The sequence below is a fragment of the Eschrichtius robustus genome, chromosome 1 (assembly GCF_028021215.1).
Source record: "Eschrichtius robustus isolate mEscRob2 chromosome 1, mEscRob2.pri, whole genome shotgun sequence".
NCBI lineage: Eukaryota > Metazoa > Chordata > Mammalia > Artiodactyla > Eschrichtiidae > Eschrichtius > Eschrichtius robustus.
The window spans coordinates 157,338,816-157,354,604 of NC_090824.1; the positions used below are offsets into that span (position 1 = coordinate 157,338,816).

A 15,789-nucleotide genomic window follows, 5' to 3' on the forward strand; every position below is an offset into this window, starting at 1 on the left:
CCAGGGTTTACGGACAATGGGAGAACCAGAAAGGAAAACCAGATGGTGACAGTACAGGACTATGGAATGTATCAGTAGAAACCATAACACTGTTGTGGAGCATCTAATTCCAGCCAGAGGCTGGGAAGCAACGAACAAGTACCATATCTCCGTGCCCATTCTCTGTGAGACATGGTGCTGCCTTCACACTGGATTTCACTGAAGCCTTACCACAATTGTGTAAAGCAGGCAACAGTATTCCCATTTTACAGATGATGAAACTGGGGCTCAGAGGAGTCAGATCACTTCCCCAGTACCACACCAGTAGCGAGTGCTGGGGTGAGGATTTGAACCCAGGTCTGTTTCGGCTCCAAAGACTGTGCTCTTTCGAACTATTCAAAGCCCGTAAATATAGAATACACACAGCCAGAAACACTCTACTCAAGAGTCTTTGAGAATTGTTCTACCCAAAGACACAGGAGAGAAAGATAATAGAGATTACAGCGTGAGACTGAGGAAGAATTAAAATAGTGCTTTTAATATAATTCTCAGGAAACGTACAGTATGTACTTTACATCACATATTTCTAAACTGCTCATCTGGAAAATAGAAGCTGCAAAAATACAGAATACCACACTCAAAATCTATTGAGTATGTGCTTTTTTTCCCCCCTCTGTTCTATGAAACAGGGTAATTTTTATCCCCTCCTATTAAAATCCAGACTCAGCTGCTTTCGGAAGAACTGTTGGAGCCCTCGGTCAGAGAAGCATTCCCAAGACGGGGTTTTCTAAATCATGTCAGCAGGCCACCCCCACAGGAGCCAAAGGAGGGAATGGGCAGAAGGAAATTTGCACATCTGGTCAATATTACTCTTCAGTGATCCAGGAAAATGCCTACTCCAAGGGTTTGGAGGACTCCTGGCCACAGACACCTGCTTAGTCCTCGTCACAGGCCTGTGCTTGGGGCCTCAAAGGACCACATACTGGCCGGAGAGTCCTCACAGGGACCCTTGGGTTCTCGGGCAGGGCAGAGCACGCTAAGTCAGGCCCGCGAGGTCTGTGGGCGGTGGCGGGCTGTTCTCTGCAGGAAGAGGAAGAGGGCCAGGCCCTCAGCTTCTCACAAAGGAGTCTTCTGAAGGTGATTGTGACTCGGGACAGGTTTTCTCAGTCTCAATGTCTTGGTACTCTGTGCCTAAAGGGGGAGGGGGGAAGAGAGCCAAGAGGAAAAAGAGATCGGTCTTTTCTGGTTTTCCTGCTTATTTTTTAGGCTTATATAATAGCATCCTGGCTTTCCAGTGGAATGGATAAGAGCAGGAAGTCATGTCAATAAAATGCTACGTTTTGCTCCACATCACCCCAAGGAACCAGACTCCAAGCCCAAAGACCTTTATGTAGGCCAAATTTTTCTGAGAAGTGTATATCTATACATGTCTATACCAACACCTACGTGGATGTTTATTCTATGGGAATGAATAAGATGCACCCCCAGTCATTAACTTATCTTCATCCTACCTAAGTCACCAGTGACAGACACTGTCACTGCAACCTCTATTGAAGAGATGGCTGTGTGCCGGAGAGAACCTCCTGGCATTCTAATGTCACGCTTTCTCCTCCAGCATTTGGGACCAGTTTGCTTTTCATTCAGTCACAGAGGGTCACCACATGCTGAGTGAAAGAATCTCCTCGTTGGAGCAAGGTTTTGAAGCCTCCACCACGCTTCTGAAATAGATGCTGTGGCTTCATTTAAAAGGCATGAAAAACCCAGCTTCGTCCCTGTGATGATTTACAAGTTGTGTAGGTAGGTCTCCATGACCGTGACATGCAGCTTTCCTGTTCAATGACAGCCAGAGTGGAACTATAGAAATGGGGGGCAGGGAGTTGGGGAAGGTGGGACAGAAGTGAGAGAGACAGGGTTGGTTCTTGTGCGCAGAATGAATCAGGCAGAGAATGAGGAGGAGCCGGTCAACTTCTGCTGACGTGGCTAAGGCAGAAAAAGGAAGGAGGAGTGTTTTTAAAGGTCTCCAGTGTTCACTGAAGGAAAAAAAGAGTTCTTCTCATTTTAGATCTCTGTGCCGGTAGGCAAAGTTTGGCAGAGGTTTTCGCCGCCAGCTCTTGCCTCGTTTCTCTGTGGAATTATAGACTTTTGTAGGGGTTTCTGAAAGTAGGTGCCTTCCTGGCCTCATCAAAGCTTCCTGAGAAGCCAGCCAGATCTGCGTTCTCACTTTGGTGGCGTTTGTGGTGTCATGGAAAGAGCACTGGTTCAGGAGTCAGACAGACCCGGCATTGGCTCCTGGTGACTTTCTAACTAGCTGTGTGACCTTGGAAAGCTTTGGTTTACTGAGCCTTAGTTTTCTGATCTGTAAAGTGGAAACAATGTTACTTACCTCATAGGGCAGGTGTGAGAAAGCTGCTGAGAATATTACCTGGGATCAGGCCTTATGGCCCCTGGCACGTGGGTAGCAGCCTCATAATAAGCATGAGCTTCCAGCCCCTTTCCTCCTTTAAGGGGCTGGGCTAGAGCACAACTGATGTGTTAGTTGGGTTTCTCTTATAATGAAACTTCCTACATTGCATACTTCCACTTCATTTTATGGTCTTCGATTATAAAATCCAACAGTCTTGACAAACCTATCTCCACGAGAGTTACCTTCTATTAAGTTAGCATGAATTTAAGAAGAACATTATTTTCTGGGACGTAATGGGATGGTAAAATCTCACCCTACAGGATGTTAAACCTCCAGAAAATTTACTATGGTTGTTCTATCTGCTCCTGGTAAGAGAACATAATCACTTTACCTTACAGAAAAATATTCAGAATTGGTGCTAATCATCAATTACTGATTGTTGGCCTGAGTCGTTAATACAAAAATCAAAACGTCTAGAAACTCTGTTCCTAAAAGTCTAGTATTTGATAATAGAGCAAGACATATCTCCAACCAGTGACCAGCATCGGTGTGTCTGAGGCCCTGGGCTGGAGCCGAGCTCCTGAGGTTGATGCCGAGGACTGCAGGGGTGCCAGGTGGGAGGGGTGTCCGGGGTCTCTCCCACTGGAGCTGATGACCTGTGCTGAGGATTGTCTCCCTGGCATTTCAGCACTTTGAAATTGCATTTCAAAATGCATTAGAGTGGAGGCATCATCTCCTGTTTCCTCTTACCTGCTTGCTTCTGGTAGAACATCCCAAATAAGTTATCACTGGGCTCTGTGGTTAAGACTGGGAATAACGCAGGAAGAGCAGATGTCCCCAGAATACAGCTGTTGCCATGTCCCCGTTGTTATGATAGGGGGCATGCGAGAGCGTGGGGGGCATCCATAGTCCATTTGAGTTGGAGTCTTCTGAATAGGACGTCCCTACAGGTGGGAAGGGTCCCTCATTTCTTGCCCAGGATGGAGGGGGTACCCATAAAGGCAAAGAACACAAGCTTTGGATTTGTTGACCTGGGTTTGAAACTCTGCTTTGTGACCTTGAGCCAATTCTGGAAGCTTTCCCAGACTCATTTTCCTCTCCTGTAAACTGAAGTTTAAGAACTGTTTCTGCCTCACAGGACTATGGTTGAGATTAAATGAGCTAATACATGTGATAAGCTGGTTCATACTAAGTGCTTGGTAAATGTCAGCTACTATTATTATTAGTTATTATTCATGCTTACCAATTATTCCACTGGGCATATCTACTAGCTTTCTAGTGCCAGTGTTTCGTGTTGGAGGGAAGGAGGGAAGAAACTTGAGATACTATTCAGTATCTGGATTCAATCTTCCTTTCTTGTTCCTGCATTTTCCCCTCCCACGCCCACTTCCATCACTTAAGGAAAAAAAGATGATTACTCTGGTAGAGCTAGGGAGTGAGTGTCAGGGCTGGAAGAGACCATAGATTGTATAGTTCCAATACCCCTCGTTACACAGGAGAAAGATACTGTTGCCTTCATTGCAAACCCTGACAACAATGGGATACTTACCTCATTCTTGGAAAACGGGATACCTGAATTAGATTTTTAAGGCTGAAGGACCCTTCCAATCCATGACTCAGCCCAGGCTACAGTGGCCTCTGCTGCTACAGTCCATCAGGCTGTATGCCATGCTGCTTCAGACCTCATTGTTTTCCAGAACAGAGATCAGCATGCTACAGCCCTCCCTCAGCCAAACCCAGAGACTGCCTGTCTTTGTAAATAAAGCTTTATTGGAGCACAGCCCGCTCATTTGTTTACACATTGTCTAGGGCTGCTTCCCTGCTATGACAAAAGAGTAGTGGCCACAGAGACTCAATGACCCTCAAAGCCTAAAATGGTTACCACCTGGCCCTTTATGGAAGGTTTGTGAACTTGCTCTGCTGGTCCTGTCGATGGAAGGTCTCTTCCCCTGGCTCCCTGGCAGACATCCACCGCTCTTTAGTTCTTGTTTTCTAGACTACCCGCTCTCTGAAGCCTTCCTGATTCTTGATGCCATGATGCAGAACTTCCCAGCTCCCTGAAACAGCCCTCATTGCTCTCAGACACAGACAGACAGACAGACAGACCCCGGCTCTTAAAATGACTATTCTATTGTTTTTATTTGTGTTCAGGTCTGTTTCCCTCATTAAACTTTGAGTTCTTGGAGGGCGGGACCATGTCTTCTCTACCTTTGTACCTGGTTCGGAGACTGGCACACAGTCAAAATTTTAACGAAGGAGTGAGTGAATAAACACATCACTGGAAAATATCAAGCTCATACAATGCTCCCCTAAATGGCACTAATCCTGCCAAGGAAAACTGTGCTACCATGTGGATGGTCCCTGAGAAGCATGAGCTCTGTCCTTATCTCCACGGCAGTCACAGATTTCTAACGTGCTGGGGAATCCTGGCTTTTCTGAATTCCCCGTTTCAGGCTTTTTAACTCATGTCCTCCCTGCCATGATAACCAAGCACTCTGAGGTCACCTACAAGCATGAGGGAGGGGAGACATGGGTGGGTGGTTGTGTGCAGACAGTGTAAATTCCCGTGTGATTCTAGCAACAGGCCCCGAAAGAGGCATCTGAACCATGTCTTCCTTGCCTATTCTGCCAGTTAGAGATTCCTCTGTTTTACCAATTTATTCTTGAGCAACCATAATACCCCAGGGGGGCTAGGTCCAAAGGCTATCAGTAGGGCTGGTCACTCTCAGAGATTAGGTCCTCACAGCTGTTCAGAACTCAAGAACTTGAACTGAGTTGGGAGAGGTGAATAAGGAGGAAACAAGGAGGGAAGGGCAGAGGGAGGAGGAAAAGGACTTTGTTTATGCCTCAAACTAATTTCTAGGCTCAATTTAATTTCACTAGCACCCTCTCTTGGAAAATGTCGCACCTCTGAGGGATTTGATCTGGATTCTAACCTAAAGGGAAACACAGACCATGGCTCAAAGGAGGCTGTTGAGAGGCACTGACGTGAGTTCAGTGGAGTAATTAAGCCCCTACTATGTGTCCGGTACCTTCTCCTGGACGGATACTGGTTCTCCATCAAAACAATCAGGTAAGGACAGCACAAGACAGCAAATATTCTGTTAGACTGAAAAACTGCTTGCCTGTTTTTCTCCCCTCATCCAAACCAAACCAAACATACAAACAACAAAACAATAGGGTGAACACCACCAAACAAACAGGACAGCAGCTTACCCTGTCCTGTCCCTCTGCTCTTGACTGTATAATCAGCTGCATTGATTTCTACAGGTTGAACTTTATTGCTTCACGTTGCTCGGGAGTACATTCAGGACTCCCAAACAGGGCTTAGAAAACAGGCCTCGTGGGCTTGACTGGGTGGAGAAGAAACCACACTTCCCAAGACCTGAACAGTGGGCAGCAAGAAAAGCAGCCTTGTAGGCTCATGGGGAGCCAACAACTTCTTTTCCTCAGAGGGTTACCCTGTGAGTATATATATGTTTCCATTTTACATGATCTTCATGAACGGCCTGCTTTGGAAGTGTGGAAGATAATCCATTAGCAACCACGGCAGAATCCTTTTCCTGAGAAACTTGGTCAGGAGTGGTGTGGCTATCATCCCAGGGACCAGCTGGCCGCCCTGAACGGAACATTTCTGCAGGTCACCTTGGGCCTGCGTGCCAAGGTATGGGAAATCTTGCCACGCCCGAGCGAGGGGATGCTCTAGGTTATTATTGGAGATGGGGAAGTGGAATCAGGGATTTGAATGTAGAGACACCACTTAACCAGACTCTACAAATCATCACTAGGGGAAGCTATTCCACTGGAGGGTGGGGAGAAAGAAGCGATTTTTATGGAGAAGTACGTTCCTTCTTGCTCGGAAGACATTAGGAAGTCTGTCACAGGATTCCTTAGACGCTCTTGGTTTCCCCTTATTATTTTGCCTGTTAAGGGCTGCTAGCAAACTTCTTAGGGGGCTCGTGAGCAGAAGCATCTCTGGCTCCTTCATTAGCTGTGAGGAAAGCCCACATGTTGTGGCCTCCTGGAGTGGCAGTGTCCCTGGGGTGCCTGGGGGCTTCGCAGCCTTCCTCTGTGGAGGCGTGAAGAAGGCAGCAAAGCTGCTGGGCTTCCCTGACCGCGCACAGCCTCAGCAGGAGGAACACAGCAAACTCTGTCCCCCCAGAGACAGAGACTTCTAGAAAATGTGTTCACTTCATATGCAGGAATATTATTGGTCGAAACCTTTTTGGTCTATATGTAGGAGTTACAAAAGCCTGTCGCAAGTTGCAGCAAAGAGAGCCTTTTCCATCCATCCCTGGGCACCTTCCACTAAGGTGGTGGAGGGGTTTGTAGCAGAAGAGAGAGAATGTTAGCATTCACTTTCTAGGTTTATTCCGTCCCTTACATTTTTGTTTTCCATTAAATCCAATGAAGATCTCCCCAGGAAATCTTTCCATTCAAAATCCTGCTCAAAACCAAGCAAATAATCAAGGGGCTGGATTGGGAAGGGTATGTACAACGGTTCCTTGTAGCACAAAAGGAAAATTAGAGCTAGACTGCGTTTTCTGTTCTGGAGTATGGGAGAGAAATTAACATTTTTAAAGGTGACAACAACACATGTTAGAGCCATCCTACAAGAGGGGACTTGAAATTTCGATCCAGTTGTTGATAAAATTGAGCCCTGGAGTTGTTTTCCTTTGTCATCCTAACCTCTTATTCTCATTCAGCCTAAAATCTTAGGAAAAATAGCCAAAATGCAAAGAGTTTTCAAAAATCTTTTTTAAAAAACAAAAACGAAAACACAAATAGCCCCATGAAACACGAGGTCCTGCAGCCTCAGTGGGTGTGGACTGACTTTGGAGAGCTACGCAATCATCTACAAGAGGGCAGTGATCTATTAGCAATACATTTTCAAGACAAAACCAACCCAACACCTCTACAGGATGGAATCACCGCCTCGGGAGCCCCAGAGTGTACATAGTTTATGAATTGTTGGAGAACAATCCCACCTTTAACCAGTTAACATATTGATGAGCGTCCCCGTTTTCAGGAACAAGGACAGACTCAAGCAAAACACAGGAGAAAGCTCTTCCGGAAGCATCCTGTCCCGAGGATGCAGCCTATCACGGTGGCTCCGCATCGCGACACAAGCTTCTCTTTTGGGCATCCTTGCTCCGTGGGGCTTTCTCTAGTTTGGGGCTGTAACTCAAACTGCCCCATTTACAGTGTTTGTTAAAAATTCAGCACAATGCCCCTCTCCCCCCTGCCCCACTCTTTTCTTTCCTGATCGATTCTCTTGTCGCCTTCTAGATGACCTGGAAATACGTGTCTGTCTGAGGTGAAAAAGCCAACCAACCAACCCATCCTTGGGGTCTTCCCAGGCCCAGGAGCGGCCTAGATCAAGGTCACTGCAATAGCATGAAAGGTGGGTGAACTGGACCCTGTGTGTGTCTGTGCGCGTGCTCTCTCTCACATAAGCTCTGCCCCTTCTGCAAACGGCCTCACCAGGCCAAGTCAGCTGGACGCAAGAGGTTTTCCTGTGATTCTTACCCAAAACAATGGTAGGTTCGCTTCTAGCTGTTTGAGGTTCAGCCACTTTCAAAACACACACAGACAAAGGCCTCTTAGTTCAAGACTGACCCTGAAAACGTTACAGACATTTTCAGGCAGTGAACGTGCAGTAGCTTCCAGGAGCTTGTGGGTCTGTTATCCCAGACACTACATGCTGCTCAAAGCTTGTGCTAGGGAACCGTTCTTTTTTCCCTCTCCTCTCCCCAGAAGCCCTGCACCCATACACACAACCCACAGCTGAGCGTGTCTCCGCCGCAGGTTGAAAAGAACGCCTCTTGGCATGTGAAGCAGGCATATGAAAGGGCTTCCCGTGACAGTGATCACTGAATCATGGGGAATAAATGGAGAAGGCAAATTTGCAATTCATCACGTTATCCCCTGTTGCCTCAAATGTGATCCTTTTAAAGGCAGGGTGCATATACACTCTCTTTTTTAAGCTTTTTTTTTTTTTTTTTCTTCTCATAACACACTGCATATTCTCGTTTTCGCAGACTATCCAAATGAGGATAAAATGATAAAAAAAAATTACAATAGATTAATTGCATCCCTTGAATAACATTATATTTTTGGTGCATTAAAAAAGGAGAAAAGTAAAAGCAACCAGCGTAATAAATTCGGCCTAGAGAACTGTGTTAGTGACTGAAGGGTTAACACAGATTTGAGAAGTAGTTAAAAATAGTATCAGAGGATTATACATACAACAGTTTGAAATTCATATGCATTGCATTTTTTTCCTTAAAAATGGCAAAATGTTTGGCAAATGTAAGCAAATGACTTGGACTAGGTCGGGTTTCACCGGCTCTGAGCAAAGTCAGTCATAGCCAGGCGAGGCCCACTGCTTCCTGAGGTCACTCTGCGGGGCTGGGGGACGCACCCCAGTGGGAGGTGCTGCGGGGAAGGGGAGGTGCTGGCCCCCCATGTCTGGCTCCCCCTGGGGCCCTCAGTCTTGAGAAATGGAAATGGAGCTGGTGAGAGGTGTCAATTACAGTCTCCAGCACAGATCACCCTTTAGCATCGCTGAGAGAACTCTGGGGCCTTGAACCACATGTGTAGACTGGGTGAGTCGTCTACACAGCGACCCATATTGCAAAAGTTAGAGAAGCGGGCCTCCACTCCTCTGACTTGGGTGCCCCTCCACTCCCGTGTGGGCAGGGAGGGTGGCATGGGGGTGTGTCACTAGTGCTTATCCTGGCAAATGTTGTCAACTTGGGTTTTTTTAGTAGACTTCTTTTTTTTTAATATATATATATATATTTTTTGTTTTGTATGTGTATATATATATCCAGAAAGGTCCGTCCTCCAAGCCGGCCACCACTGTTCCCTGAATTTGGCAGTGCCTGTTGCTTGCAGCCGTCGGCATCCTGAAAAACCATGAGGTGCCTTCAAAGAGTAGACTCTGAGCCCCAGGAGGTTGCACGTCAACCACGTGATCCCACGCTCTCCTTATTTTGAATCCTGTCTGGCTCTGATTTTGACAAAAAGGACAAAGGTGCTGTGTGTACATGTGTGTGTGTCTCTGTGTGTATTGTTTTTTTTTTTTAAACTTTTTTTCTTTCTTTTTTTTTTTTTTTTTTTAGGAAAAATGACCCTTGGATGATTAATACAGAGTTCAACCCTCCTTCAGTCACTATAAAACCGATTCCATGTTCTCACACCACTCATGATCTTCAAGGTTATAGATAAATTTTGTCCTATGTGTCTGGTTTGCGGGCACAGGGTCCCTCCCCAGATTGTCTAGGGTCAGAGTAGAGGCAAAGAACTCACTGGTGCTCAGCCCGCCCTCGTGGTTCTTGATGTATCGTTTATAGTTTTTCCTCAGGCACTGCCACGTGGTGGTGTAGAGGAGGAAGGCAAAGGACTTGAGCGCGATGGCGATGCTGACGTACAGGTATCTGTAGGCCACGTTGTCGTAGAGGACGCAGGCGCCTTGCTCCCCACAGAATGTGCTCCAGAACAGGCAGGTGGAGTCAATGCCAGCCCCGAAGATGAGCGGTGGGGGGATGAAGCCTGTCGGAGGGAAACGGACAGTCAACGTTTGGGCTCCAACGGCTGGTTTGATGGAGAGAAGGGCTCCCCTGTCCCCGTACGTATCTCTTCTGACAGGACTGCAGGGTTCGTGGACCATATTCAGTGGTTCTACAGCACAGCGGGGAAAAAGACCCTGTCCGGAGGTCGAACTGCTTGGGTTCGAATCTCAGCTCTGCCTCTTACTGCACAAGCCTGTGCAAGTTATTTAAGCCCTCTGTGCCTTAGTTTCCCCATCTGCAAAATGGGGTTAATAATATCAGTCCTTCTCAGATCACTGTGAAGGTTGGCTCACTGAATACATGGAAAGCATTTAGAACAGTGCCTGGCACAGAGTAAAAACACAAAACAAATGACATCTGGGATCATCATCTACTGAGAGTCTGAGAAGGAAAAGAGTCTTCCCTGAAGGGAGACATTCTTGGTGTCACTCAAAGAAGCGCACCCTTGTGGAGGAAACTGCTAAGAGGCATCATACTCTGTGTATTGTTCTTTTGCTCAGGGCTTCTGAGGCTTTGTGTGCTCTTGAGAGGAGGGAGTTGGAACCAGAGGGGACCAGAGGTTGAAAATGAGTACACTACACCTTATGTGTGTGTATATATAATACGTGCACACACATATACATATGAAGGATGTGTTCTCATATATGTATATATACACAGATATGTAAATATACGTGTGTGTACGGTTTAATAGCTGGAAAATATCTGCACACATACTGACAACTTTCCTTCCCCTAAATATTACCACTGGAGCAGAATATTTTTCATTCTGAACCAGGAACCGGTTTTAAAACCTTCACAATAGATCATTTCATGCACCTACAACCAGTCATCGAAAAAGGCAGATGAGATGGAAACTATTCATCATCCTTAATTCAGTTCTCTGTTACTCTCTGCGTTCATGTGCCTGCTGCTACCCCCGAGCTCAAAGGTTATCAGGCCTGGCTGCACATTAAAATCATCTGAGGTGTCCTATCCCAGAACAATTAAATCAGAATATTGGGTATGTGGCCTGGTCGTCAGCATTATTTATTAAAATAAAACATTCCCAGGTGATTCTGGCCTATTGGGGGAAAAATGTTTCATCTGTATTATGGGAAAGCAATGGATGGGCCATTAATACAAATTAATTGCTTCGGAAGAAACAGTGTCCCCAAGGCCAGAATATGGTACCAATCATCTTCGGTGAGAAGCGGGAAGTGATCCCTGGAAGCAGGTGGTGACAATTCCCATATCCCAGTGCCGAGGTACCCTGATACCCTGAGCATTCTTTTCAGCCCTGGACTGAGTTTCACTTTTGTATTAAGGAAAATCCCACTGAGAATTTGATGAGATATCGACCTTTCGTCCAGAAAAATACATCTACCCACAAAATCGTATCCACATTTCAGGGGTTTCATGGACCCCTGAAGTCCATCCATGATCACCAGAATAAGAATGGCTATGTTATATCCACAGCAGAGCCTCCTTTCTGAGGGGCCCTCAGAGGGCAGCCTGGGAGAGGGAGGCTTAATGAAGGAAGCAGCACTTCCTTGGTTTTTTTTTTTTTTTTTTTTTTTTTTTAATTGAAGTCTAGTTGATTAACAATGTTATGTTAGTTTCAGGTGTATAGCAGTGATTCAATTACACATATCTATTCTTTTTCAGATTCTTTTCCATTATAGGTTATTACAAGATATTGAATATAGTTCCCACACTATACAGTAGGTCCTTGTTGTTTATCTATTTTATATGTAGTAGTGTGAATCTGTTAATCCCAAACTCCTAATTTATCCCTTCCCTCCCTTTCCCCTTTGATAACCATAAGTTTGTTTTCTAGTCTATGTCTGAGTCTGTTTCCTTGTTTGTTTGTTTGTTTAACATCTTTATTGGAGTATAATTGCTTTACAGTGTTGTGTTAGTTTCTGCTGTATAACAAAGTGAATCAGCTATATGTATACATATCTCCCCATGTCCCCTCCCTCTTGCGTCTCCCTCCCACCCTCCCTATCCCACCCCTCTAGGGTGGTCACAAAGCACCGAGCTGATCTACCCGTGCGATGCAGCTGCTTCCCACTAGCTATCTATTTTACATTTGGTAGTGTATATATGTCAGTGCTACTCTCTCACTTCGTCCCAGCTTACCCTTCCCCCTCCCCGTGTCCTCAAGTCCATTCTCTACATCTGTGTCTTTATTCCTGTCCTGCCCCTAGGTTCATCAGAACCATTTTTTCTTTTTTTTTTTAAGATTCCATACATATGTGTTAGAGTCTGTCATACAGTGTTTCCTTGGTTTTAATGACCGGCCTGGGATGGCATGGGGGGAGAACTGCACGATCCTATCAGTGCTGATGAGGTTGGCAGGGCTTCCTCCCGGGCCCAGGTGCCTCAGCACTTATCCTTAGCACTGTCCAACTCTGTCGCTTGTTACCCCAAAGAGAACCCCCCCACCCCCACCCAGGAAGAAATTTTCATTGAAACTGCAATTAACTCTCTCTGGCAGCTTGAGTTAATAAACTCCAAGCTCCAATTCCCATACAACCTGCTCCCTCTTTGCAGCTCCCAGGTCAGGTTGGTCTTGGTGGGTGGAAACTCACATTCCCAGCATTCTCTGCCCCAAAGGCTGCCCAGGTGTTTGAGACCTTTCTCACTAACCAGTGTGTCTTCTCCTGCCCCCCAACAGATACCTTTCTTCATTTAACTGAAAAAGAGCCAACTGGAGGAACTGCCATGGCAACCACCGATAGACACTAAGCTACACTCCACATTACTTAGGTAAAGAAATGGCGATCTGGAGCCAGTTTAGATTGTGGATAGACTTGGGGATCAATGGGACAAATTTGGCCTCTTCCTATGGCCCAGTGGGAGAATGCAGATCCATTCACTTTTCTATTTGTCACAGTTTTATTAGGTTGTAATTAGCTCCCAATGCTCCTCCCTCCTTTTCCTTCTGCCTCTCTTGTCCTAGCCCCACCCATCACCAGGCAATGGGAAGCCAAGACTATGACACCTCTGGTATAAGCTTTGCCAAGGGAAGGAACTGATGGTACAGGACCCCTCGCTCCACAATGCACAGGTGCCTGAAGAGTTGTATGCAAATCCAAGTTGGGCAAATCAGGTCATATTTTAAGCACATTGCAGGAAACGTACAGTATAATGGAACCATTCATTAATGCTTGCTTAAATTAAAAAAAAAACAAAATCCCTCTAAAGTGCCAATATGTAACTCTTTCACATACCTGATCCGAGTGAGGATTTTTATAACATGGAGTTGTCTTAAAGTAGGGCATATTTCTATGTGCTAACGATGTCAATTTTATCCTTGTCGAGCTTTACTATTGGATGACAAGGCCCTGGAAAGTATCAGAAAAAGCCTTCAAACAGAAATTAGAAAGCTAAGTGCCTAGCAAAGTTTTTCATGTTATACTCGATATTTTGGAGACCATTTGTGGTCAAGATGAAAGGCCTTCTCACTTAAGGAGCTGAAAGGTTGGGGTAAGTCACTTTCGGTGCCTCAGTTTCTTGATCTTTTAGGAAATAATATGGCCTGTCTGGTCAGAGTCAAGGTGAGCACTCTGGTACAAATGACCTGAGTGTTATGCAAGGGTCTGGTCCTTCCATATGGCCAGAACTTTTGCTACCTTATTTATCTTGTACAGGGGACTTGGGGGTGATACTTTAGAATAAACTCTGGATTGGGTACCTTACGAGTAGTACCTAATAACCTTTGTGAAATCCCTTTTACATTTCTGAACAGAGGAAATATTAGCTTTCTTTTCTGCCAAGTTCATCTTTTCCTTTTTATTGACTTAAAATGCTTTTCCAAAGGGGAGCTCTAGCTCTCAGGTCCTGAATTCCAGGTGTGCAGAGAATATTAGAGACGAAGCACTTGCCGGATCTCTTATTTAGAGGCCTTTGCCATTCTAGAACTCATCTGATTAGTGACAGAAGGGAGGTAAGTTGGGTAAGGTGTATGTTAGTACCTACTTCTGCTGTTATGTCTTCAGTTACCTAAGGAAGAAGGAGGCAAGTGATGATAATGAAGTACTTCTTTAGGAACCGTGTGTTTTAAAAGAATGCTCTCCTCCCTGGAGCCCGCAGGAACCGTCCTCTCCCTTTTGAGCTCTTTTCTTCCTATGTTTCCTTGGGAGGAACTCACTGATGCAGTAGGCATTAACTAAAGTCCCATCACAGGGACACTGGGAAACCACCGTATGTTGGGGAGGGTATCCGGAGGCTCAAAGCTGTTACTCGCTATTACAGAGAATATTAAAAGGATTAAATCTTACTTCCTATTACACTCAGGCCCAAACTGCAGCTATATTTCAATGCAAAAACTGCAGTGCCGCTTAAGGAAATTGTCTCTGTTTTCCTGAAATCTATTAACAAAGATTAAACCTCGGTGTCTTGTATCTTGGTTACTTAATTCACTCCCTGGGTTGAAAAGGCCAGGCCTATTTATATTCTTTGGTCTAAACTTAAAAGGTGAACAAAGGCTTTTGTAAGAACAATAAATTCACGTTCCTTTATGGGACAAAATGGAAGCTGCAAATTACTCTTGCATTTACATTTCAAAAGATATCCATTCCTCTCCCAGCTTACCTGCCAAGACTTGAATTCACCATGGAGTCTCTATTCAACCTGATGGAATTACTGTTACCTCCAGCACAAGCTAGAAAGGGATGTCAAAGTATGTTCTCCTGAAAGGGTTAATGAGTTTCTCTGTTTCAGCAATGCCAAGAAAGAGACTGGACTGTCCACATTGTCCAGCATCGTCCACGGGCACCTGACATTCACTTTTCTTAAATCTGAGAAGTTGGGAGGAGCTACTCTATTCTCATTTCATTCCCGGCTGCCTTGTTAAACTCACTGAGGCTCAAAGAGCTGCAATAACCTGCCAAAGGCCTCACGGCCAGTAATGACAGAGCTGGACTCAAACCCGGGTATGCCTGACTGCAGTGGGGTCCACGGCAAGTATCCGGTATCACCTTAGAACAGGTCAGGACATAGATCGTGGGTGGTTCAGGTCCTTCAGGAGGTCAGATAAATCACTGGTGCTTAGTAAATAACTAAATGCAGAGGTGAGTGGAAGGGGTCTCCCCCACATTCCAGACCCTATATCCTGTGCCCCGCCATCCCATGGCTGGGGGCACGGCCTCTCACCTGGGGTCTCTGGCTGGCTGCGCTTACTCCTTACAATGCTCTCATTCTACGTGTTCATTTCTCCCACTTGCTGTAGAACTTCTTTATATTCAAGACTTCACAATGGGAGCTCAACAGATGTTTGATGAACCACATCAGGAGCTTCTAAGACGTACTTCTCCTAGACCAGCTCACCAATGACCCAAGACCCAAGGACAGTCTGCTCAGGAATGACACCTGTGTACAGAGGTGCACCTTGAGGCTGACGTTCCCAACGCTCTTTGCCCAGCAGGCTGCTCTGGAAAACTAAGAGCAGGCATTTGTGGAGGAGAGTTTGTGGCAGGTAGTGAGTCAGCCCAAGTCATCCCTCACAGTTCCCTTGAGATACCTGTGTCTGTTACCTTATCTTATTAAAGGCTTCTCTGTAGGCCCAGTCCCAGAGGCTCAAATCCTCAGCTTTATCTTGTGCTTCTGCTCTTTCTCTCTTGCTTTCATCTAGTCACTGGGGGGCTCAACAGACATTACCTCCACAATATGGCTTCCATCTGTCCTTGCCTTTTAATCCCACTGCCTTACCCGGGTCACCTTCTCTTTCTCTCAGTGCTTTAGTTATCCTGCATCCTGCTGAACCACCTTGCACCTTTCTCCTAGGTTGATCTTCCTAACTCAGAATTCTGAATATTTCCATCTCATACCGTCATTTGTTCC

General features: G+C 45.7%; 1 protein-coding gene across 2 annotated transcripts in view; it reads right to left on the bottom strand.

Moving 5' to 3' along the window:
- Positions 1 to 1,087: 1,087 nt before the first annotated feature.
- SLCO3A1 (solute carrier organic anion transporter family member 3A1) overlaps positions 1,088 to 15,789 on the bottom strand; it is a 326,566-nt gene continuing 311,864 nt past the window's right edge. The window contains exons 10-11 of one of the 2 annotated variants that reach the window (XM_068537556.1): positions 9,698 to 9,940; positions 1,088 to 1,170 (exon numbers count right to left, since the gene is read on the bottom strand). In XM_068537556.1, the coding sequence (XP_068393657.1) occupies positions 1,088 to 1,170; positions 9,698 to 9,940 (326 nt within the window). Of the gene's footprint in view, positions 1,171 to 8,540; positions 9,941 to 15,789 lie in introns of those variants that run through there. The other variant, XM_068537553.1, reaches the window with a different exon arrangement.